The sequence below is a fragment of the Podarcis vaucheri genome (genome assembly GCF_965113315.1).
Source record: "Podarcis vaucheri genome assembly, chromosome: 10".
NCBI lineage: Eukaryota > Metazoa > Chordata > Lepidosauria > Squamata > Lacertidae > Podarcis > Podarcis vaucheri.
Window position 1 is genome coordinate 65,804,831 of NC_138748.1, and position 26,322 is coordinate 65,831,152.

The window sequence follows — 26,322 nt, forward strand, 5'->3', positions numbered from 1 at the left end:
AGCTCCCCGCCTTTCACAAACTTCCATTCACACCCAAGGAGACTCCAACACTCCTTTGCCTATGGGCCTTTCATGCAGGGATTTGCTTGGCAGTCTGTTATGAATGAAAGCCGTTTTACTCAAAGCTCAGAGAGCTGTAATGGATTGCTGGCGGTGCATCGACACGTTGCGATGCCGCTAAGGAATGGCTGCTCTCTTCCAACAGGAGACCAGGCCCCGGATGTCTAAATTCTCGGTGAGATCCACAATCATTTCGCGCTATGCATTTACGACCGTCTCCTGCACTTTGGTGAACAGCGGATCGGAGCCCAGGGAAGGCCAGTTTGAGATGCAGATACCCATCACCGCCTTCATCTCCAATTTTACCATGTAGGTGAGAGGTTTTGCTGAGCCTGTGGCTAGGAAGGAAGGGATTCACATTGCATTTACAGACAAGACATATTTGCACTTTCTGAAATGATAACACACCCTCCCCCCCAAAAAACCCCCAGCACACCAAATTTCTGGAATTTGATCTCGCAATAGAATGTAGGGATACCTTTTCATATACAGTGGTACCTCTGTTTACGAACTTAATCCATTTCGGAAGTCCGTTCTTAAACCGAAACTGTTCTTAAACTAATGAGGTCTCCTGCCACAGGTGCCCTTCCACTGTTCGGATTCTGTTCTTAGACTGGGGTAAAGTTCGCAAACCAGGACACTATTTCCGGTTTTGCAGAGTTTATAAACTGAATCGTTCTTAAACAGGACTGTTCTGAAGCCAAGGCACCACTGTACATCGTGGTGAGATGTAGTGCATTCAGGTATTCCAGCATTTATATAAACCAGTTTTCCCCAAAGTTTTTTCTTGGCCACTGCCTCTTGGTTCCATACACTCATCCCTAGTGCCCCCCCTTGTTTAGTTGTTTAGTCATGTCCGACTCTTTGTGACCCCCTGGACCAGAGCACACTAGGCACTCCTGTCTTCCACTGCCTCCCTCAGTTTGGTCAAACTCATGTTGGTAGCTTCGAGAACACTGTCCAACCATCTCGTCCTCTGTCGTTCCCTTCTCCTTGTGCCCTCAATCTTTCCCAACATCAGGGTCTTTTCCAGGGAGTCTTCTCTTCTCATGAGGTGGCCAAAGTCTTGGAGCCTCAGCTTCAGGATCTGTCCTTCCAATGAGCACTCAGGGCTGCTTTCCTTCAGAATGGAGAGGTTTGATCTTCTTGCAGTCCATGGGACTCTCAAGAGTCTCCTCCAGCACCAGAATTCAAAAGCATCAATTCTTCAGCAATCAACCTTCTTTATGGTCCAGCTCTCACTTCCATACATCACTACTGGGAAAACCATAGCTTCAACTATACGGGCCTTTGTTGGCAAGGTGATGTCTCTGCTTTTTAAGTGCCCCCTACCCGATAAAAAAATGTTATTCAGAATAGCAGTTTGCATGATCCGCTAAGGACGATAACACAATAATATTCAAACCGGTAATAATTAATTGCACATCTTATAAAAAAACCCCAACAGTTTGTCTTTACTCCCGATGGTGCAATCTTCTACTGCCTCTCGAGACACATGGATGACAGCAATATTCAGAATCCAATACAAATTATTTAGTGTACTTAATTCATCAAAACTGATGAACATGATGTATTGATACCTGCTTTTCAAAGTCTGATAGTCAAGCACACCTCCAACATCTGCCTGGTACCACATTACTTCTTTTGCACCCCTCCCAGGTTATCCCACGGCCTCCCCCCAGCCCAGTTTGGGAACTCCTGCCAGAAGTAGTCATATTACGTCATTCAAAAATACTCACCGTACTTAAATAACCAGTTTTCACACTAGAAAGGAGATTTTGATGGCCGTTTTGTATGAAGGCTGGAATGCCCAGGTGTAAACTTGACCACTTAGCTACATGGCTGTGTGGCCTACTTTGCAGAAACAGTCCTTTATTTGACGGTGAAGAACCTTAAGTGGGGAAAAGCTGGGATGGGGAGAGTTTGAAATTGTCTATCAGCAGCCGGCGAAGAAGGCACACAGGCCAATGGGTCACAGACAATCCTCACAATGGTGAGATGCGATGCATCTGGGAATTCCAGCCTTCCTATAAAAACAGTCATAAAAATCTCCTTTCTGGTGGAAAAAATATTTCAGATTTTTTAAAATGACAGTTTTATAAGAAGGCTGGAATGCCCACCCAGCTGCAGTGCTTCTTACCACCACAAGGAAAGCTGTGGCTGGCAGAATCCACTCGATCCTATGCTAATATTCTCTCCCCCCCCAATTTTTTATTGGTTTTCCAAATTTACAACAAACACAGATAAAAAAATTACAATATTAAAAGGAAAAAACCAAACAGCCATATAGACACCTATCTGTTGAGAGCCCAATTTAGTTTTCATTGTTAAATGACTTCCTCAAATCCCCCCTAACTGAGTTTCCATAGATCTCATTGTAGCAGTTTTCCAATACAGTGGTACCTCGGGTTACATACGCTTCAGGTTACAGACTCCGCTAACCCAGAAATAGTGCTTCAGATTAAGAACTTTGCTTCAGGATGAGAACAGAAATCATGCTCCGTCGGCGCGGCAGCAGGCCCCATTAGCTAAAGTGGTGCTTCAGGTTAAGAACGGTTTCAGGTTAAGTACGGACCTCCGGAATGACTTAAGTACTTAACCCAAGGTACCACTGTATCCACTTTCTAATAAAATTAACTTAATCAAGTTGCTATCTTTCTTTCTCCTCATAATATTTTCAGTCCATAATGTTATACAATTCAACATATTTTACTCCTAGGCCAATTTGGTACTTACAAATAGTTCTACTTATGTTATGTTGGAATATCTAGCTAAATAGTCCTTAAATTTCTTCCAATCTTCTTGACGTATCTCCTCTTTCTGATTGCGGATTCTTCCAGTCAGGTCGGCTGGGTCTAGAAAGTCCATCATCTTCATCTGCCATTCCTCCACTGTTGGTATTTCTTGCAGTTTCCAGTTTTTAGCTAACAAAATTCTTGCTGCAGTTGTGGCATACAAAAACAATCTAACATCTTTTCTGGGCAATTCCAATCCTATTATTCCAAGTAGAAAGGCTTCTGGTTTTTTAATAAATGTATATTTCAACAGCTAACATTCTCTCTTTCGTGGCTCCAGGGTCATCGGTGAGAGGGTTTACCACGGGAAAGTAATCGGGAAGGACCAGAAGTACGGGGGCACGGACAGAAAGAACAGATATTCGAGACCCACAGATAACGGGTAGGTATTGCAAAGAGAGGGGCAAACCTCCTGCCATTTGATGTGTTCCAGGTCTTACTGGGGGACTAGACCCATCTTATCTGGTCTCTGGGCAGATTTCTAAGGGGAAATCCTGGCAAATTAATGTGGAAATGCAAAGGTGAAAAAGGGGGTGGATCATTACTTACAAGGCAATGCAAGGGTTTCACTCTTTCCATTTCTTTTTTTTTTTTTTAAACCTGTTTCAAAGCTTCAGAAACCACCCAGCTGTTTGCAGTTTGGAGTGGCTTGCATGTGAGACATCTTGTCACCATGCCTCAATGAAAACTTTCAAGGCAGGATTCAGGCACATTCCAGCCTGTCAAAATCCTTATTAAATGGTGGTACCCAGAATTGGACGCAGGACTCCAGGTGAGGTCTGATGAAAGCAGAATTGAGCGATACAGTTACTTCCCTTGATCTGGGCACTATACTTGTGTTGACACAGCCCAGAATAGCATTAGCGTTGGTCCATCTACTCAGCATTGTCGAAACTGACTGGTAGCAGCTCTCCATGGATTTCAGATGGGAAATTCCCAGCAGATGTCAGGGATTAAACCAGAGACCTTCTGCATGTGAAATATGTAGGAATGGATTTAGGAGAGGACTTATTATTTAGTTATTATCCTTCCTTGCTCACATGAGTGAGATCAGCAGAGTACCATCCTTTGCAGCTTTAAACTTGGAAGCTAAAACAAGGCTGATAATAATAATAATAATAATAATAATAATAATAATAATAATTTATACCCCGCCCATCTGGCTGGGTTTCCCCAGCTACTCTGGACAGCTCCCAATAGAATATTCACATGATAAAACGTCAAACATTAAAAACTTCCCTAAACAGGGCTGCCTTCAGATGCTTTCTAAAACTCAGGTAGTTGTTTATTTCCTTGACATCTGACGGGAGGGCGTTCCACAGGGTGGGCACCACTACTGAGAAGGCCCTCTGCCTGATTTAACCTTCTAGAAACAATAATCCAGGTTACTTTATGGCAAACCGGATTTCCCCTGTTATTTTCCCTTTTCTCCCCCTTAAAAATAACAACCAAACAGAAAATGTTTTGTGAAGAAATAAAAGTAGTATTTACTTACATAAGCTAGGTCTTGAAGCAGCAGCAAAAGGAAGGCAGGTTTATGATTACCATCTAAGTTTTAAAAAAGTAAAGGTAAAGGGACCCCTGACAGTTAAGTCCAGTCGCAGACGACTCTGGGGTTGCGGCATTCATCTCGCTTTACAGGCCGAGGGAGCCGGCGTTTGTCCGCAGACAGTTTTTCTGGGTCATGTGGCCAGCATGACTAAGCCGCTTCTGGTGCAACAGAACACCGACACCAGAGCAGCGCATGGAAATGCCATTTACCTTCCGACCTATTTATCTACTTGCACTTTAATGTGCTTTCAAACTGCTAGGTTGGCAGGAGCCAGGACCAAGCAACGGGAGCTCACCCCATCATGGGGATTCGAACTGCCGACCTTCTGATCAGCAGGCCTCAAAGGCTCAGTGGTTTAGACCACAGCGCCACCCGCATCCCCACCGTCTAAGTTACAAAAGTACAAAATCTGTGTTGGAAATGGTGTCTGAGCTGCAGAGCTCAGGCATGCACATGTGGTCAGCTTGGAGGCATGAGGAAGAAAAAAAGAGATGCCTGGGCAGGAAGGAAGGATGTAGTGTTACAGCTTCCTGCCAAGGCAGACAAAGGAAGTGATCTCACAGAGCTCTCTCTAGCAAATTTTACAGGAAAGCTCTGTGAGCTTTAGCCCTTCATGTGCCTATCTGGCAAAATATGAATTGTTGGTTTGACTGCAACGAAGGCCCACAAAACAGATGCTGTACCATTGAACTGTGGCTGCTTTGATGGCTACCACCTCCTCCTGGCTTTTGAGTCCAAAGTAGTCTCCTTTCTGCCCTTTTGCCTTTGTGGGGGATGAGGTGCTAAGTATATGAAAATACACGCCCTGTTGAAACCCACATGCTAACTGCACCTTTGAATTCTCCTGGTAGGGAACACAGAGTTGAGACATTCAAAGCCTCCGGAACAATTCCCCGGAAAACGGAAGCCGTCTTCCTACTGCACTATGAGGAGCTTTTGCAGAGACGGTTGGGGAAGTATCAGTACACGGTCAGCATCCGGCCTCAGCAGCTGGTAGGGAAGCTACGGGTGGAGGTGAACATCCTTGAAAATTCGGGCATCGTCTCTCTGGAAGTCTTGCCTCTTCAAAACAGCAAGAGCAGGGGCAATGGGAGCAGCGAAGGTGAGTAGAACTTAACACGGGGGCAAGGAACGCTTTTCAGCCAAGTGTGCTGGGCATGGGGGGTAACCAGAGCAATGCGGTCCAGGTCCAGTCCCAAATCCAAGGGTTCCGCGAGGAGTCAGTCCAACAGGGCCAAGGCAGGACACCAGGCAGGTTCTGGAAAACTTAGGATCTCAGGCAGGTTCTGGCCTACAGCAATGTCGCTCCCACAACCTGGGGCAGGGTCTGACAGCCTTTTATCTTTGTCGGGGTAATGACTAGTCCTGATCCCTGGTGACTCACCTCACTGTCTCACCCAAAGGCGAGCACTCCTCCTGCGAGTAATAATAATTAATAATAATAATAATAATAATAATAATAATAATAATAATAATAATTTATTTATACCCCGCCCATCTGGCTGAGTTTCCCCAGCCACTCTGGGCGGCTTCCAATCAAGTATTAAAAACAATACAGCATTAAATATTAAAAACATCCCTGAACAGGGCTGCCTTCAGATGTATTTTAAAGATAGGATAGCTACTTATTTCCTTCACATCTGAAGGGAGGGTGTTCCCCAGGATGGGCGCCACTACTGAGAAGGCCCTCTGTCTGGTTCCCTGTAACCTTACTTCTCGCAGTGAGGGAACTGCCAAAGTCCCTTGGCGCTGGATCTCAGTGTCCGGGCTGAAAGATGGGGGTGGAGACGCTTCTTCAGGTATACAGGACCGAGGTCGTTTAGGGCTTTAAAGGTCAGCACCAACACTGTGAATTGTGCTTGGAAACGTACTGGGAGCCAATGCAGATCTCTCAGAACCCGGCGGCCACTCCCAGTCACCAGTCTAGCTGCCACATTCTGGATTAATTACAGTTTCCGGGTCACCTTCAAAGGTAGCCCCACGTAGAGCGCATTGCAGTAGTCCAAGCGGGAGATAACTAGAGCAGACCTGAGTCTCTGCAGCTCGGGAGACATCGGTGGGTTACTAGACCCACGGGCCACCTCAGCTTCTCCTGACCCAATTGGTAGTGGAGCAGCTGTAAGTGATGTCCCAGCTGAAGGCAATGAGGTAATCCCAGCATCTGGAGCCAGGGCAGGCTCAGGCCCCTGACTTGGCCCAGCTGGTGCTTGTTGCAGGGGAACCTGTGCAGACTGGGACTCTTCAGGATCAAGTCCCAGACTTGGTTCAGATGATGCCTGAGGCAAAGGATCCAGTGCAGACCGAGACTCCTCTGGTTCCGAGCCCGAGTCCCAGGCCATCACACCAGGGGCCAAATTCTGTTCTAGGCAATCTCTGAGGGGGCAGCTGGGAGAGGAGGGCTTGGCCAGAGGCAACCTTGACCTCTGTACAGTGGGCTACTTTCTTCATCTAGGCAAGCAAGAGGCACTATCAGAGTTCAAGGAAATCTCAAAAATATGTATACGCACAGGTCCCTCTTACTGAACACAATGCGTTCCCAGGAAACGGTTAATTCACTGAGGGTTTGCTTAGCGGGCTGATGGCTTCCTTCATTTCCTATGGGAGCATTTCCAATCCATGGTTTCTCCACCTCTGCCACCGCCATGGTTTCTTCCAAAAATGGCAACCAGCCAACCAGCAAAAGAGAGGCAAAAGACACCCTGGTTTGTCCAATCTGTTCTGCTCCTGATTTGTCCGTTCTCGCTTTCTGCTCCCTCTTTCCATGGCTCTTGCCCACAAGTGGCCACAGTTGACTAGCAGGGCACAAACCAGTAAGGAAGATGGCAAGCTCCATCTGTTCGGATATCTGAATCAGCTGTGCAGGTAGCAAGGTCTGGGTATAATTTTTTGTGTCTGGATAAGTGAAATTTTGCATAGACTTATAGCAGGGCGTGCGTGCGTTTTGCAAATCTGCAGACACAAAATTGTGTATTAGGAGAAAGTGGCCCAGTGCCGTTGCCATTAGAGATTCAGCGGATGCCTTCTGTGCCAGCTTTTAAATGCCCACTGAGAACTTTTCTATTCCACCAGCCCTATACAGGCAATTAAGAATACTTCCTTCCGCAATGATTAAATGTCTGGTTTTTACTATTTTAATGATTTTTATTATATGGTTTTTATTGTTGCAAACCACTTCAATGAATGCTTTGCGACACAGTGGTATACAAATATTTTAGCAAATTAGTAGATGTGCACCCCACCTGGATTTTAAATAAATAAATCAGAAACGGGTGCAGAAATTTGTGGAACTGAATCTAAGTTTGAAAGAAGAAAACCCCCTGAGAGAAACCAAAATTGACCAGTTAGAATTGGGAAGTTTTTAATGTTTGATATTTTACTATGTTTTATATATCCTGTAAGCTGCCAAGAGTGGCTGCGGAAACTCAGCCAGATGGGTGGGGTATAAATAATAATAAAATTATTATTATTATTATTATTATTATTATTATTATTATTATTATTATTACCTACTATCCAGCACTGCCAACCTCACAGGGTTGTTGTGAGGTTCGAGTGGAGAGATGCATGTCACCCTGTCGTAGGAAGGGATGGAAACGTAAACAGAGAAATAAAATACTTTTCGGCATCTGAGAACGATTCTCTCTGACTCCTGATCTCCTCCTGGGAACGTGCTTATTTTAAGCAAATTGTTTTTTCCATCTGGCTGTGCCAAATCGCATAGGAAGTACAGCTGCTCTACAGTGATGGAAATCCCCCCGTTTGCCAAAAGCAGTAGCCAGCAGGCGACGCAGAGGCATTCTGCCACTCCTCTGTGTTTCCCTGCCCATAGTTTTCATTGTTCCTTTGTACACTGGCAGCTCTGCGGGAAAGGATGAGGACGCGGTCGCTTAGCCTAGCAGACACCGTCCTAAATTAGCAAGGCTGTCTTGCTAAATGACCCAAGGTGGGGATTGAACCTGTGGCGTGTGCCAACGCTCAGATTTCAAGAACAGCAGCCTGTGTCTGTTGCAAGAAATTCGGTGGCATTAAACTATCCGGCGGTCTTTTCCAAGATCCCATCCTCACTTCTTGCTGTGTTGGAGTCAAACAAGATGTCACATGGCAGATGGGTGTAATACTCTCTTTGCTGCAGCCGCCTTCACAATGGAAAACAACTGTGGGTGTTTATGATCTTGAGAATCCAACAAAAAAAATCCCTTTCCCTCCAGTCATTTCCCATTCAAAATCCCACTCTTAAAACTTCCTTTCCATGCATTGGAAAGGGACTGTAATCTTCCTCTGGAGATGGAAGGTAGTCATCATGTTCTGCTTATAAGATGCTCAGATGGACTCAGGACTCAGTTCTACAGCTGCAAATGCAATGTTTTAAGTGCATTAGACAAATGTGACACTAGATGGTGAGCTTATGGCAAATTCGATATATTTTTCAAAACTTTTTTTTAAAAGCGTTTTCACAGCATTTTTTATATGTGTCTAGATTCCACCCCTGTCTCTGGATGCAGGGATGGGAGTAAATTTGACTCCGTTCTCATTTAAAGGTGAACCTGTCTAATTTGAACTCTTTGAGGCAACACGTGAACCGAAACGCAACCGTCCTTCAAAATTCACACTTTGCCAAATTTAGAATGCAGTTCTCCAGCCAAATAGTGTGCACCAAAAGTCACACGCTGGGTTTAATTGTGCATGAAATTGCATATATATATATATATATATATATGCAGGTTTTGGTGTCTTCGGGTGTCTTCCCGTGTAAGAGTCGGGGTGTCTGTGCGACGTTTCGACGAGGTCTCACTCGTCATCTTCAGGCTGGTGCTTTCGGCTTCTTGTTACTGTAACAAGAAGCCGAAAGCACCAGCCTGAAGATGACGAGTGAGACCTCGTCGAAACGTCGCACAGACACCCCGACTCTTACACGGGAAGACACCCGAAGACACCAAAACCTGCATTCCTGTACCCGTGAAAATCTACGAAAGCATATATATATATATATATATATATATATAATGTGTGTGTGTGTGTGTGTGTGTGTGTGTGTGTTAAGGCAGCAGTTCTCAACCTGTTGGTCCCCAGATGTTGTTGGACTACAACTCCCATCATTCCTGACCACTGGTCATGCTGGCTAGTAATGATGGGAGTTGTAGTCCAACAACATCTGTGGACTCACAGGTTGAGAAACACCGGGTTAAGGGAACACGCAGACATGCATTGTTTAAGGGGAAATTGCTGTGCAAAAATTTATATAAAAATTGCATACAAAACTGTGCCACACAGTTGTGTATGACGGGAAATTCACCTTTAAGTGCTTGTGGATTCTTACGAGGGTTTTTAGACGTGAATGGAAATGTATGGAGAACTGAACTTAGGAATGGAAACTGAGAGAAACCAGAACTGAGGGGTTCACTTGTCCCAATTCCCCTCCACATTGAACTCCTTCTCCACTCATGAAAAGGGCTCCTCTAGTCTTCCTCTGCAGATAGCAAATCTGTTTCCTTCATGAACTTTCCCTGATGGACCCTTAAATTAAGATCCACCTTGCTTGCTTTTACATCAATTGCACATCAATTGCACCCACACGTCCCGGAAACCCTCTATTAATGAGGGATAGAAAAATGCTACGTCTTGAACAAGAAGAGGAATAATAAATAATAATAAATTTTTATTTATACCTCGCCCTTCCCGGTTCAGAAAACTGGGCTCAGGGCAGCTAACAACAAATTTAAAACACTTAATTGATGCAACAGCATAAAATACAGTATAGAACGTGAATAACAATAAATTCAGAATTCAAAAATCAATTTAGGGGGGAAATCCATCCAATAAACATTGATCACCAGGGCTAGCTGGCTAAATTAGTCCTGTTTGGGCCAGCGAGGGGACCAGGGGAGAATTAGCTGTCAGGAAGGACTGACGATGAAATAGTTGGCTGCAAATGGACAGCTCTCTTCGTAAGATACGTGCGAACCCAGCTATTTTGTTTTCCCCAGGCAGGAAACTTGCAAGCCACCAACTTTTGGAAAACTGTTTTCTGAGCCAGGCAGGTGTTGGGCTATTAAAAATTAGTTATTATAATGATTTGGGCTGCCACCAACAAAATGATGGATAGGAAACTGAAGCCAGTATGTTTTGCCCTTTTGGATGATCTCATGCCCAGGCTTTATTCCAGATGACATCAAAAGTCCAGAGTTCCTCTCTCCATCCCTGCTGAAATGTCATTTTATTCTCAGCTATAGATGGACGAAGAACTTTTTGATGGTGAGAACTCCTCAACAGCAGGGCTGGCTCTCTCAGAAGGTGGTGGACTCTCCTTCCTTGGACGTTTTTAAGCCGAGGTTGGGTGGCCACCTGTCATTGATGCTTTAGATGAGATTCCTGCATTGCCAAGGGGTTTGGACTAGATGACCCTCGGGAGTCCCTTCCAACTCTATAATTCTATGAAATTAGATTCAGTTCACATTTAAAGTTGAACTTACCCAATTTGCAATGAGCTACTTATCCGTAAGGACGTGGGTGGTGCTGTGGGTTAAACCACAGAGCCTAGGGCTTGCTGTTCAGAAGGTCGGTGGGTCGAATCCCCATGACGGGGTGAGCTCCCGTTGCTCGGTCCCTGCTCCTGCCAACCTAGCAGTTCAAAAGCACATCAAAGTGCAAGTAGAGAAATAAGTACCGCTCCAGCGGGAAGGTAAACGGCGTTTCCGTGCGCTGCTCTGGTTCTCCAGAAGTGGATTAGTCATGCTGGCCACATGACCCGGAAGCTGTATGCTGGCTCCCTCGGCCAGTAAAGCGAGATGAGCGCCGCAACCCCAGAGTCAGCCACGACTGGACCTAATGGTCAGGGGTCCCTTTACCTTTACCTTTACCTTTACTTATCTGACGCTTGCCTCGCAATTCTCCAGCTGGTTGCCATATGTCCTCTTTTTCCAGGACATGTCCTCTTTTTCCAGGTAGAGTTGCTGTAGCAATGAATAGTTAAAAGCAGAAGTAGGCAAATGTGTCCCATTTTTTGCTTCAAATTATGGCAACCCTAAAGGTGTACCAGAATGTATATACTACAGTAAGGTGTGCACAATATGCATATATCGCTGGAAATGTCATACAAAAATGCAATCAATTAGAGAAAATTGTCTTGTCAAAAATGTGTCTGTTAGGCAAGGCAGCATACGGATATGTGTATATTAGGAGACTTTTGCACTAAACTGTTGCATTCAAATTTTCATTAAAAAAAATTGTGCAGAACCAGTTTTAAGGTTGGAAAACAACAACCAAGTGCTCTTTGAATTTTGCACCACCGTTTTTGACAGTAATAATCATAAAATTATAGAGTTGGAAGGATCCCAAAGCAATGCAGGGATCAATTAAGGGCCAGAGTTATAACAAACAAACTTGCTGCAGGGTTCCAGAGTCAGCAATACAAGTGGGTACTGCGACAAAATGTTACAGCATGCTGTGATCTTGTTTACGAAGCTTGTCATAGGTACTTAACGGTGTGTTTCCCCACCAGATGACATCTCTCCGCCACCCTCGACGGTGGTTGGCCAGACAAAAACTTTAGCCAAGGTGACCTTCAGTCCCAACGTTGTCCAGCAATCCAAAATCGCACGGAATGGCGTCCTGGGAGATTTTGTTGTCAGATACGACGTCAACAGGGAACTGAGTGTTGGAGATGTCCAGGTAGCATGGCCTGCCGTTCGTTTCATTATTTGCTGTGCAATTCGTGAAATTGATTTCTGAAGGGAAAAGGCTACCTGGCCAACACAGTGCAAATTGGCATGGGTGGGTTGGTAGATTTAAGCCTCCTGGGAAATTCCAGAAGCAATGCATGATTAAAACTGTAAATTATGGAAGGCCTAGGAGGGGGCTGGCGGTGCTGGTGTCAACCTCTCTTAATGTATCAATTCAACAGTATCCCTCGTTGACCACTCCTAATTTTTAAGCGTTGTCCCTTTCTGATAGTCTCCTGAGAATTACTTACTGTATCTGTGTGTACATACCTCCAGTAAAGTCTTGTGAGGAACTGAGAACATATTGGGGAAAACTTGACCACCTACTCGAAAGTATAGACTCTTTGTCACCCAACCCTCGGCTTGTCTTGGGAGGCGACGTCAATGCCTGGATCAGCCTTGTTTCCCCACAAAATACAATATTATCTGGACTAAACTTGGAGGACGAACCTGAAATCTGTCAGAGGGCAGCAATGGACACCACCTCTAACCACGCTGGGAAATAACTTTGTGAACTTATAATTAAGCATAACCCTTTGTTATGCAATGGGCACGGTCAAGGGGATAGAGATAATCTCTTCCTTTCCCCAAAGTTTGAACTTGCCTGTAACAGCAACTAGTTCCTAGAAGCTGCTATTCAAACCTGGATCAGACCCCGCCAGTTACCTTGTAGTCATGGATCTGAAGGTACGGACAGTTTGCTGAGATCTAAGCAACGCCCAGCTCTTTGGCTGATAACTGGAGACTGAGGCTCATTGCGATTGGTAGGACAGGAAGGAGGGAGGTGAACAGTAGGTGGCGCCGGAGCCAGCAACAAACAGAACCAACCAATTCTGATTTGCTCTATTCTTCCCATTCTGTTGGAAGATTCGGGAAAGATGAAAAAGCACATAGTTAAACTGATGAACCCGCTTTCAAAGGAGGCAGTTTTGGGGCACCAACCTAGATGGCTTTTGAAGAAGATTAGAGAAATTCAATAGGCTCTTCCTATGCTCTTAATGGACCAGTTTTCACTGCCTTTCCCCAGAGTTTTGCAGTGACACCTGGGCTGCTAGCATGTGCTGGACCCGGGGGGGGGGGTTTACCGAGAGGCGTGGTCAGAGTCCGGTCCTGGCTCGAGGGTCTGGAGACTGTCCACCAAGGGCGAAGCGGGGTCCAAAGCAAGAAACCGGGTGTGGTCAGGAACTCCGAAAGAACAGGTCTGGGTGCTGGAAGAAACAGGTTTCCAACGTCGTTGCTCCCGCAACCTGGGACTGGGCTGACTGGCCTTTATCTCTTCTGAGGCCTGGGGCGGTCCTGGCCCACAGGTGACCCGCCTTTCCTGGCCTTAAGGCGAGCACTCCTCCTCAGAGAACTTAGTTCCCTCCGCCTCTCTGCCCTGAGCCTCTGCAGCTCAGGAGAGGCTGGAGGGTTATTGGACCCAGAGGCAGCCTCACCTTTCCCTGACAGAGCTGGGAGAGGAGTACCTGTATGCAATGGGTCCTCAATCACCTCTGGAGCCAGAGTGGATACATCTGGTGTCTGCTCCTGAGGACCCGGCACAGGCGCAGGCCCTTCAGATTCAAGGCCCTGCCCTGGCTCAGCCGGCCCTGGAGGCGGGGACTCCTGTGCAGGCTGGGACTCCTCAGGTTCAGCCTCTGAATCAGATTCCCAGGCCATCACGTAGCATCTCTTAGGTGTTACACCTGGCCTGCTAGCATTTCTTAGGCTTGGCTGCCTGGGACTTCCTGGGTCTGAAGTTCTAACAAGGTGGTTGGCTCCTGATTTCTTTCTTTCTCATCCCACCAGGTTTTGAATGGATACTTTGTGCACTATTTTGCTCCCAAAGACCTCCCTCCATTGCCGAAGAACGTGGTGTTTGTGCTCGACAGCAGCGCCTCCATGGTGGGAACCAAGCTGAGGCAGGTGAGAGTCTGGGGTTCTGGCAATTCGTTACCCTGACCCTCTGCCTGATGACATCACAGCTCTCTCCTGGGGGAGAAAGTGTTGGACCTGCATTCCCACTGCGTTTGGTGAATGTTGTTGTTTAGTCGTTTAGTCGTGTCCGACTCTTCGTGACCCCCTGGACCAGAGCACGCCAGGCACTCCTGTCTTCCACTGCCTCCCGCAGTTGGGTCAAACTCATGCTGGTAGCTTCGAGAACACCGTCCCACCATCTCGTTCTCTGTCGTCCCCTTCTCCTTGTTCCCTCCATCTTTCCCAACATCAAGGTCTTTTCCAGGGAGTCTTCTCTTCTCATGAGGTGGCCCAAGTATTGGAGCCTCAGCTTCAGGACCTGTCCTTCCAGTGAGCACTCAGGGCTGATTTCCTTAAGAATGGAGAGTTTTGATCTCGTTGCAGTCCATGGGACTCTCAAGAGTCTCCTCCAGCACCAGAATTCAAAAGCATCCATTCTTTGGCGATCAGCCTTCTTTATGGTTTGGTGAATCGATGGGAGTAAAGGAAATTCCTTTCTGATGATCTAGGGATGAAGGAAGTCCTGCTAGAACAGAGGCAGTTGGTGTTGTGTCTTGCATCAGATTGTGTTGCTCTGGAGTAATTTGCATGGATCAAAGGGGTCTTTCACCTCTCTGGTTCCCCTAAACTCACTCCCCAAAGTTAAGCAGTGGTTAATTAAGCCCATGTTGCTGAACAGGGCAGAAATGAACAACTAAAGGCTTAGCCACCTATGGCTGGGAACAATGGATTAAGTCTTTTTCCAGCCAGGAGTTGGTGTGAACAGGCCAGCTCTGTCTTAGGTCAGGGATTAACCTTTGCAAGCACTTTTACTTTCCTCCTGATGGGGCTCGGATTAGGAGGAGGGTTGGTTTGCATGGTACAGTCTCAGGTTAACCCTCAAAGAGCTGTGCTCAAACGCCAGCAGTGAGCTTTGAACTTGCTGCTTTTATTTTTTTTTAAGGTGTGTGTGTCCTTAAATGGTGCGCTGAGTCGTTGTCATAAAGCATGAAGACAGCAAAACATATATGTATAATGTTTTCGGGAGGGAGGAACTTAAGGGGTTTGCCACCCCAAGAACCACCAGATAAGGAACATATTGCAAAGGCTGTTAACTATACAACTTTTAGAAGACATCTGAAGTCAGCTCAGTATAGAGAAGTTGTTGATGTTTGATGTTTTATTGAGCTTTTATATTTTTTGGAAGCCACCCAGCGTGCCTGGGGCAACCCAGTCAGATAGGTGGAGTATAATAATAATAATAATAATAATAATAATAATAATAATAATAGACATGAACAGCGCTTATGCCACATTGGTATCATGTGTTTAAAATGCTATGATACCACTGCTATGTCACTTTAACAGCCATGGCTTCCCCAAAAAAATTATGGGAGCTGTAGTTTAAGGGTGCTGAGAGTTGCTAGGAAACCCTGCTACCCTCAGGCTTCATAAGGGGGGGGGGGTTTAACGTTAACCCCTTTTCCCATGCTGTAGTCCCAATGAAAATTGCAAACAACAACAACAATAACCCACACCTCATCCTATTAGTCCTTGGAGGAATTGTGATCCTCCTAGAATCGTAAAATTTTAGTGTTGTAAGGGACCCTGAAGGTCAACTGATACAACCTCCTTTAATGAAGGAATCTTTTGCTCAATGTGGGACGAGGGGGATCTAACCCAGGCATAGGCAAGCTTCGGCCCTCCAGATCTTTTGGCCTACAACTCCCATGACCCCTAGCTAACAGGACCAGTGGTCAGGGATGATGGGAATTATAGTCCAAAACATCTGGAGGGCCGAAGCTTGCCTATGCCTGATCTAACCCTTCTGCCCCTGATGAAAATTTCACAACCAAGGCAGCAATGAAACCTTCCTTCCAGCAGGGGGCAGTGCTCATTAGGACTGGTTGGGCAGAAGGCAGGGAGCTCAACACTCGGTGGCGCTAGAGCACGCAGTGACTGGTTGTTGGAATGACAGCAGGCTAGTGGTGGGTGTCTGGCTGAGGGCAGACTTGTGTTGGTAGGGCATAGCGCCACTCACTCTAAAAGACAAGCCTCCACCACTTCCCTCTCTGGGATGAACTACACTTTTGGGGGAAGGAGCCATTTTAATTGGAACTACAGCAGGGACGCGGGTGGCGCCTAGGACTTGCCAATCAGAAGGTCGGTGGTTCGAATCCTCACGACGGGGTGAGCTCCTGTTGCTCGATCCCGGCTCCTGCCAACCTAGCAGTTCGAAAGCACGCCAGTGCAAGTAGATAAATAGGTACCGCTCCGGCGGGAAGGTAAACGGTGTTTCCGTGCCCTGCTCTGGTTCGCCAGAAGCGGCTTAGTCATGCTGGCCACATGACCCGGAAGCTGTACGCTGGCTCCCTCGGCCAATAAAGCGAGATGAGCGCCGCAACCCCAGAATCGGCCACTACTGGACCTAATGGTCAGGGGTCCCTTTACCTTTACCTTTACCTTTACAGCAGGAATAAGGAATAAAACCCCGATTCCCCACCCCACTGTTATTTTCAAACTATATTTGATCATTGCAACCACACAATAAGCATCATGTCTAGGTGCCATGTTTGCTAGGAAGCGATTTTAAGGGCAGAAGGCAAGAATACAGAAATGGGCTTATCTCTACAGCTAGACGCAGGTCCTGTTTCTTTCCTGGGAGTGCAATCTAGGAAGTTGGAACAAAGCCCTTATTATCGGAGGCCCTGGGGAAGCTTTGCTCCCTTCAGTTCTGCACACTTTGCTGGAGGGGAAAGCGATAGCGCAAACGAGGGAGTGTGAAGACGGGAAGAGGAATGTGAGATGTGCGGAGAAAGGCAGATTTCAAGTTTTGGAAATGGGCTGGAGGTTAAATTTAAAATACAGATAGCCTGCCTGGTGGGATGATTAGAAAACTGCCCGGACTGCGGAAGGTGTTTGGGGCAAAAGGTTATCCGCATGGCTTTTTGGCAGGAGTTCTGCGCCTTCCAGGGATGGGTGCCAGGTAGACATTCAATCGGAGACGCTTCCTGCACGTTTAAATCTTCCAGGAAATGAGGGAGAGCATTTGTTGATTTATTTTGCTGTTAAAGACACTGGAGATATGGCTTTTAAAAAGGGTGACGGTTTTAGAATTTGAGGTCACCCCATGCAGTTGGTTTAGCAGGATAAAATGAAATGAACTACTGTATGCCTCTTTTCCGAGGTGAAATAAATTTATGGGATACGAAATCTGCCCTTATTCCCTTATGGGGGACGCAAGAGCCCTTATAAAGTCCTTTGTAGGTTCTCGATTGGTCAGAGAAAAGAACAGAGGCCAACCAGAGAATATTGAGAAGCAAAGCAGCTAGTAAGCCTGATCTTTATTGATCTGTTGCAACAGGGTGCTCCCCTCACACGCAGGAGAAGGAGGAGGACTCTGAACCAAGGTATGCCCGCCCTTATATAAACATTTTAAATTGCCCACCCTGGAGTCCAAGACCACCCCCCAGACAAATCATACCTACATCACAGAAGGGGCAGTCTACAACAGAAATCTGAGTGCGTTGCTTCCCTCCTGTCTGGCAGGTTACCTGTTAATGCTTACTTGATTGGATACCCTGGGGAGCATAGCCAGTCTTTTATAATGATAAATACTTAGTTCCTGAGCCAGGTCACAGGCTCACCCTATTCATACACAGACATACCCTTAAGACAGGATTTGTGAAGGAAAAGACAATGGGGAGGCTCCCCAACCTCCTCCCTCCTTGCAGAAAAAACATTTGGTCAGTTTGGAAGTGAAAATGGTTTCAGGGTGGTCCTCCTGGGATGCTCCAGACATGTGGTCCACACAGCTATGTATGCGCTTGGTTGGTACATTTATGAATAATATATATATATATATATATATATATATATATATATATATATATAATCTCAAAACACAAGAACCTCAGCCAGCCAGTATATACAGTGCTGAGTCGGTATATAAAGCAGCTTCCTGTGTTCCTAAGTTTCTTTGGCCCGGCTCTGCTTACAGAATGGCAAGATAATAGTCACCTAACATGCAAAGGAAAGTGGTCCTTAGCCTCCGAGTGGATGAAAGGAGATGGACGAGGCACCAGAATGGGGTTATTGTTGCCAGGCCATTACTTCATAGGAAGTTTGCTGTGTGAGGCAAAGCGAGTGCGTTCTGAACAGCTGAACTCTTGTGTTCCTATGAACTGACTTGACTTCCACTTCCCAGCAAGGGCCACCTCCCCGCCCCCAACCCCCGGCCCACGCTGCGTAACAACGGAGGGATTGTGTGAGACAAATATCACCAACAACGGCTCCCATTTCAGAAGGACCTCCGTCTGGCCTGATGCCGTCACCTCAGCTTCCGGGAATGAGCCTGTCACTAGTTTGGACAGGTGGAAAGCGCCCAGTTAGCATTATCCCAACTGCCTTTGGTCTCCACGACGTGGTCCAGAAATGGAGAACCTAGGGCACTCCAGTGAGCTGGGCATGTTTAGCCTGGAGAAGAGGAGGTTAAGGGGTGATATGATAGCCATGTTCAAATATATAAAAGGATGTCACATAGAGGAGGGAGAAAGGTTGTTTTCTGCTGCTCCAGAGAAGCGGACACGGAGCAATGGATCCAAACTACAAGAAAGAAGATTCCACCTAAACATTAGGAAGAATTTCCTGACAGTAAGAGCTGTTTGACAGTGGAATTTGCTGCCAAGGAGTGTGGTGGAGTCTCCTACTTTGGAGGTCTTTAAGCAGAGGCTTGACAACCATATGTCAGGAGTGCTCTGGTGGTGTTTCCTGCTTGGCAGGGGGTTGGACTCGATGGCCCTTGTGGTCTCTTCCAACTCTATGATTCTATTCTATGATTCAGTGGTTGTTGAGCTCCAACTTCCATCAGCCCCAGACAGCAAATGGTCAGAGGTACAGTGGTACCTCGCAAGACGAACGCCTCGCAAGACGGAAAACCCGCTAGACGAAAGGGTTTTCCGTTTTGGAGGCGCTTCGCAAGACGAATTTCCCTATGGGCTTGCTTCGCAAGACGACAGCCCATAGGGAAATATCCGGGACAGCGGGGAAGCGCAGCGCGTCTTCCCCACTGTCCTCGGACCTCCTCCGAAGCCGGGCGGCGGGGCGGGAACACCTTCTGAAGGCGGGCGGGGGGCGAAAGTCTTTGCTCCCCCCTGCCTGCCTGTCCCGGAGGGCTTTTGAAGGCAGGCGGGGGGGAGCAAAGACTTTCGCCCCCTGCCCGCCTTCAGAAGAGGTCCAGGACCTCTTCTGAAGGCGGGCGGGGGGTGAAAGTCTTTGTCCCCCCTGCCTGCCTTCCCAGGGGCTTTTAAATCGCCCCGGACAGCGGAGAAGTCCTCCGCTGTCCCAGGGCGATTTTAAAATGCCGCCCGCCAGCATTTTAAGATCGCCCGGACAGCGGAGAAGTCCTCCGCTGTCCCGGGGTTTTTAAAAATGCTGGGGGTGGGAAGAAAAGCCCTTGCCCCCCCCCAGCCTTCAGAAGAGGTCCGGGGACAGACTGTCCCCGGACCTGGTCTGAAGGCGGTTTCCCTAGGAACGCATTAATTGATTTTCAATGCATTCCTATGGGAAACCGTGCATCGCAAGACGAAAGACTCGCAAGACGAAGAGACTTGCGGAACGAATTAATTTCGTCTTGCGAGGCACCACTGTAACAGGATCTGGAGTACAACGACGTCTGGAATACTACATGTGCTGAGGAATTACAAGCAGGGTTAAACGATGTATGATTGAATGATTATTGAACAGTTGCAACAGGGTGTTCCCCTCACAAACAGGAAAGGAGGAGGACCCAGAACCAAGGTGTGCCCACCCCTATATAGACATTTTAAATTGCCTTCCCTGGAGCTCAAGACCACCCCCAGAAACTTCATACATACATCACAGAAGGGGTGTAGGTCAAGACCACCCCCACAAACACCATACCTACATCACAGAAAAGGTGGTCTACAACAGAAATTTGAATCTTGTTGTTTTTCCTGTCTGTCAGGTTATCTGATGTCTTCTCTGATTGCCTTTCCTGCCCATTGCTTTGAGATGTTGATTTCCCAATTCCTGAGACAATGGGAAGACTCCCTCACCCCCTCCCTCCTTGCAGAGAAAACATTTGGTCAGTTTGCGAGTCAAAATGGTTATATATATATATATATATATATTTGCTTTCGTAGATTTTCACGGGTACAGGAATGCAGGTTTTGGTGTCTTCGGGTGTCTTCCCGTGTAAGAGTCGGGGTGTCTGTGCGACGTTTCGACGAGGTCTCACTCGTCATCTTCAGGCTGGTGCTTTCGGCTTCTTGTTACTGGAACAGAGCAGAATCTGGTGTTTGAGTTCCTATAAATACTGATATATATATATATATATATATATATATGCATTATATATATATATAATATATATATATATATAATATATATATATGCATGCTGTTTTTTAGTCGTTTAGTCATGTCCAACTCTTCGTGACCCCATGGACCAGAGCACGCCAGACATTCCTGTCTTCCACTGCCTCCCGCAAACTCATGCAAACTCATGTTTGCAGCTTTGAGAACACTGTCCAACCATCTTGTCCTGTCGTCCCCTTCTCCTTGTGCCCTCAATCTTTCCCAACATCAGGGTCTTTTCCAGGGAGTCTTCTCTTCTCACGAGTATCTCTTCTCAAAGTATTGGAACCTCAGCTTCACGATCACAGAATCGTGAAGTACACAGAATCACTAGTACCGGGACTCAGTTGGCATTATTTCAGAGCTAGAATTACAGAAATTCTTCCTTTTCCGGGAAGTCTCTAAGAAATCCACTGAGTGCTTTCCTTCTCACCTCTCAGCCAACAGTTGGTTGATGGTAATGTAGGCAACAGCTTTTCAGTGAATTTTGGCTCTGCATGATTATCTTTGTCCTTCCAGTGAGCACTCAGGGCTGATTTCCTTCAGAATGGAGAGGTTTGATCTTCTTGCAGTCCATAGGACTCTCAAGAGTCTCCTCCAGCACCATTATTCAAAAGCATCCATTCTTCGGCGATCAGCCTTCTTTGTGGTCCAGCTCTCATTCCATACATCACTACTGGGAAAACCATAGCTTTTACTATATGGACCTTTGTCAGCAAGGTGATGTCTCTGCTTTTTAAGATGCTGTCTAGGTTTGTCATTGCTTTTCTCCCAAGAAGCAGGTGTCTTTTTATTTCGTGACTGCTGTCACCATCTGCAGTGATACCCATGACCTTAAATTTTTTATTTCAACAGAATGCTTGACTAGATGACTTTTTGACCACACCCTTTCTTATGGTCTTATGTCTCCATTTCTGAAATGGAGCACTGAGGCTGGAGATAGAATGGGTTCCTCAAAAAGCCACACGGCATGTACATGAGCAAGGATTTCAACCAAAACTAGTGTCTCGGGCCTGTGTCCAAAATGCTCCCCAGTGAATCACATCAGTGCTGGAAAAGTTTCTTTTAAAAAGCACAGACACAAAACCCCCCCTCCATTGTCCTTGATAGCCCTTGGATCCGACCCCAAGGTCGCCAGCTGGAGAGATGACTCCAGATTCCATTGCGGTGGGTAATGTGTTTTGCCATGACATCATCAGCTTCCATTCGAGATCACAAGGGAAGTTGAACAGAGACGACTAAGATGTTTCGGATGCTCTCCAAATTTATCCTTGCATCTGGGACCAAGAAGCCTTCAATATTTGAAGATGGAAAGGGAATGGACTTGGCACGGGGCTCTTCAGGGAAGCTGTTGTGTTAAATATCGGATTGCAGGCAGCAATCATTTAGCACTTGAATCTGTCAAATTATATAAGCCCAAATGTAGAAAACGTTCATCTGGGTGGACGTTTTTCACTTTGGGCTCTTTCATCGCAGGCGCCTTGAAAATATTATTATTATAATTCATTTTATTTCTATACTGCTTTATATTTTTAAGGGGGGGGGGAATCTAAAAGCGGTTTACAACCTACATTAAAAGATCAAAACAAAGCATTACAGAAGAAAATCCAATATACATTCAAAGCAACATGATTAACAGGGAACTGAAAATATCACCTTAAACATTTCAAAACATGGCATTGCTAAAGGAGGTCAAATATAAAATACACATATATCTATTTATTTTTTAAAAATGTATTTTTTATTAAAGATTTTCTTGATTTACAAATGTATGTGCAATGTCTCTCTCTCTCTCTCTCATATTTTTTCCCCCTGTAACTTTTTTTTTTTTTTTACAAATCGATTTCATTTGTTGAGGCATTAGGAAGAATAGGGGGAAAGATGAGTGGGGGTGGGGTCGGGTGGCGATGTTTCTATTATACTTAATATATGTGGGGATTTGTGTCAGCGTTGCTTGTGCAGGTTCTCTGCTCTTCACTTGTGTTCCTTTGGTGGCGAGAGAGGTTGGGGTTGGCCGAGGGTGTGGCTGTTCATTTCTGGTTGGCTGTGGTGGTCTTTGTTTTCGTGTGTGAGTGGGGTGGGTGGGTGTTTTGGATCAGGTTAGCCGTATTGATTTGTATGCCGTTGGTGGATTTTTGTCATTGTCTTGTTGGGCTGTGTATGTGATAAAGGGAGCCATACCGGGGTGAAGGTGTCTTCTTCTACAGTGGTACCTCGCAAGACGAATGCCTTGCAAGACGAAAAACTCGTAAGACGAAAGAGTTTTTCGTTTTTTGAGTTGCTTCGCAAGACAAATTTCCCTATGGGCTTGCTTCGCAAGACGAAAACGTCTTGCAAGTTTGTTTCCTTTTTCTTAAAACCGTTAATACCCAGGGTGCATTGCTTGAAGAGGTGCTTCGCAAGACGAAAAATTCGCAAGACGAAAAAACTCACAGAACGAATTAACTTCGTCTTGCGAGGCACCACTGTATTTGTCCCTGTATCTAGTGTAAATATACATCCAGGTTGCATCTCTCGTTTCAGACCAAAGATGCCCTCTTCACTATTCTCCAGGATTTAAGGCCTGAGGATCACTTCAATATTATTGGCTTCTCCAATCGAATCAAGGTTTGGCAACAAGACCAGCTGGTGCCCGTGACTCTCAACAACATAAGAGATGCCAAGATCTACATCCATAACATGTCACCTACTGGAGGTACTCCTGGTGTCAAGGGGCCACTATTCCCTTGATCTAGATTCTGTACTCCTGTTGATGCAGCCCAGAATTGCATTGGCTTTTTTAGGTTCTGTGAACATAAGGCCACCATGACTAGTGGCTATGGAGAGTCCTCCATGAATTTGTCTTAATTCCCTTTTGTGAAAATCCACATGTCATACACAGACAAGTGAAAATGAAGTTTGCCTTTTCCTGGAACGCTAGGAAAGACTCTCGGTCCTCCAAAAAAGAGACACTGTTACGAGCCTCTAGATATTGGCTCATCACAGGAGGGAATAATTTTTGGCTTGTACCATGCAGAGCTGTGAAGCCAAGGGGTAGGGTGGAATCAACTTGGTTGTTGACACACGCATACTGAAAGAATTAGCTTTCTCGCCCAGTGGGACATTTCCAAAGAATCTTAGGTAGCTTTAGTCCAACCATGGAACAGCAAACTCAGCACTGATGTACCTTATGTTAATATTTTGTTTAAAGGGGGGGGATAGATCGATAGAAGGAGATTTCACTGGAAGACTTATCCAGGTTTGGGACAAGCACTCTTTGGTGAGAGAGCTCCAGCAGAGATTTTGAATCACAAAACGTGCAGCAAGGTAAAGCATGGAAATATAGGCTGTTAGACCAGAGCTTTCCAAACTTTTCATGTTGGTGACACATTTTTTAGACATGCATCATTTTGCGACACATTCAGTCGGCGGTTTGAATCCCCGCGATGGGGTGAGCTCCAGTTGCTTGGTCCCTGCTCCTGCCCATCTAGCTGTTCAAAAGTACGTCAAAGTGCAAGTAGATAAATAGGTACTGCTCCGGCGGGAAGGTAAATGGCATTTCCGTGCGCTGCTCTGGTTTGCCAGAAGCAGCTTAGTCATGCTGGCCACATGACCTGGAAGCTGTACGCCGGCTCCCTCGGCCAGTAAAGCGAGATGAGCACCGCAACCCCAGAGTCGGTCACGACTGGACCTAATGGTCAGGGGTCCCTTTACCTTTACCCTTTTAGTTCAGTTTTACTAGCGGACCAAAAGTTAAACTAATCCTTTTCCAGCCCCGGGAGGAGTGTGTGGAGCATTCGCAAAACACACCTACACACTGCAGCCGACACACTGCAATCGTGACACATAGTTTGGAAAGCTCTGTGTTAGACCTTTTAAGTTGCTTTCAAAACTACCCACTTACCACATGCTGGGTAAGTTAAAAATGGTTTACTTACAAACGCTTCAAAGGTCAGATTCATGTGTTTTTCCATACAGCAGCAAGAAAACACAGGCAGTATCAGTGGCGGAGGAAGGGGCTGAGCAACTAAGTCCCTATTCCCCGTGCCCCAAAAGGTTAATTCTGCTGTGTCTTCCTAGGCACAAACATCAATGGAGCCCTGCAAATCAGCACACAGATCCTCAATGACTACATCACCCAGAACGACATTGAAGCTCGGAGCGTCTCCTTGATCATCTTCCTGACGGACGGGCGGCCGACAGTTGGAGAGACGAAGTCCGCCAAGATCGTCAGCAACACCAAAGAGGCCATCCGCAACAGGTTCTGCCTCTTCACCATCGGCATCGGCAACGACGTGGACTACCAACTATTGGAGAGGCTGGCGCTGGAGAATTGCGGGATGACGCGGCGGATACGGGAAGACGAGGATGCTGCCGCACAGCTGAAAGGGTAAGTGGAGAAAACGGAACTAGTTTTAGCCCTGGCTGTTTGGATGTTCTGCTTGCCGGGCGCAAATCCAGCTGTGGACTTTGGTGGGGCCGGGGCACTTTCACGAGGCAGTTTGTTGCGGACTCGTTGCTGCTCGTAGCGACGTAGGAAGTTGCAGAGTCGAACCGTTGGTCAGCCTATTTTTTATTTTTATTTAAATTAAGTACATATACATATCCATATTGGGACCTGGGTGGCGCTGTGGGTTAAACCACAGAGCCTAGGGCTTGCCGATCAGAAGGTCGGCGGTTCAAATCCCCGCGATGGGGTGAGCTCCCGTTGCTCAGTCCCTGCTCCTGCCAACCTAGCAGTTCAAAAGCATGTCAAAGTACAAGTAGATAAATAGGTACCGCCCCAGCGGGAAGGTAAACGGTGTTTCCGTGCGCTGCTCTGGTTTGTCAGAAGTGGCTTAGTCATGCTGGCCACATGACCCGGAAGCTGAACGCCGGCTCCCTTGGCCAGTAAAGCGAGATGAGCGCCGCAACCCCAGAGTCGGCCACGACTGGACCTAATGGTCAGGGGTTCCTTTACCTTTACATATCCATATTACATATACAAACGAAGTAGAAGAAAGAAAGAAAGAAAGAGAAAGAAAGAAAGAAAGAAAGAAAGAAAGAAAGAAAGAAAGAAAGAAAGAAAATATAAAGAAAAGAAATACTAAAAGAAAAATACTCTCAGATACACATCTTATATAAGGAATACAAGCCATCTTATGGTCCTCTTCTATTTTAATAATATCTCCTTTTGCTACTTCTGACTTCTGGTTTCCTGTGGGGTTAATAATAATAATAATAATAATAATAATAATAATAATAATAATAATTTATTATTTCTACTCCGCCCATCTGGCTGGGTTTCCTCAGCCATTCTGGACGGCTTCCAACAGAAGGTTAAAAATACATTAATCTACACTATTTTTTATTTTATTTTTTAATAATAATTTTTTTATTAGTTTTCAGTTACAACAATCCAATAACAATGCCTCATTATAACAATGCCAAATTAATAATAGCAATCACTGAGATGCCAAATTATACAATCTCGGTGCCCCCCCCCCCCCGGTGCTAGAATTAATGGTTTGATGATTTACTTTATTTCTGCGTTCCAAACTCTTATAAATTTCAATTACGCTCCAGTCAAGATACCAATCCCTTATATCGCAACTGCAGTTTAAATGACTTCCGTTCGTATCGACACATTACATGATTTGTACACCTACAGAGGTGATGCATTCAAACTCACTCCTTCCTGTGTGTGGCAATTATTCTGTCCATAATGTTTCTTCCCGTCCCCATAGAATATTATGTCTGTCTTTTGCCAGTTCTTGCTGGGCTAGTGTCCCATTGTTGTTTCAGAAGTTCTCCATTCCTCCGTCCCTGCTTCATTGTTTTGCAACTTCAGCAGCAGCTGCAAAAGTCACACTGTCTCCATAAAAACCCTGTCTCTGCCATCTTTCTCTCTCAGCCTGGGAAAGGAG

General features: G+C 46.0%; 1 protein-coding gene across 1 annotated transcript in view; it reads left to right on the top strand.

The window, feature by feature from the left end:
- Nucleotides 1–26,322, top strand: part of ITIH5 (inter-alpha-trypsin inhibitor heavy chain 5) — a 56,960-nt gene that overhangs the window by 14,549 nt on the left and 16,089 nt on the right. Inside the window, exons 3-9 of the mRNA XM_082238795.1 lie at nucleotides 206–369; nucleotides 3,136–3,237; nucleotides 5,259–5,509; nucleotides 11,906–12,075; nucleotides 13,914–14,030; nucleotides 22,961–23,132; nucleotides 24,497–24,806. Of these exons, the coding sequence (XP_082094921.1) occupies nucleotides 206–369; nucleotides 3,136–3,237; nucleotides 5,259–5,509; nucleotides 11,906–12,075; nucleotides 13,914–14,030; nucleotides 22,961–23,132; nucleotides 24,497–24,806 (1,286 nt within the window). The remainder of the gene's footprint in view (nucleotides 1–205; nucleotides 370–3,135; nucleotides 3,238–5,258; nucleotides 5,510–11,905; nucleotides 12,076–13,913; nucleotides 14,031–22,960; nucleotides 23,133–24,496; nucleotides 24,807–26,322) is intronic.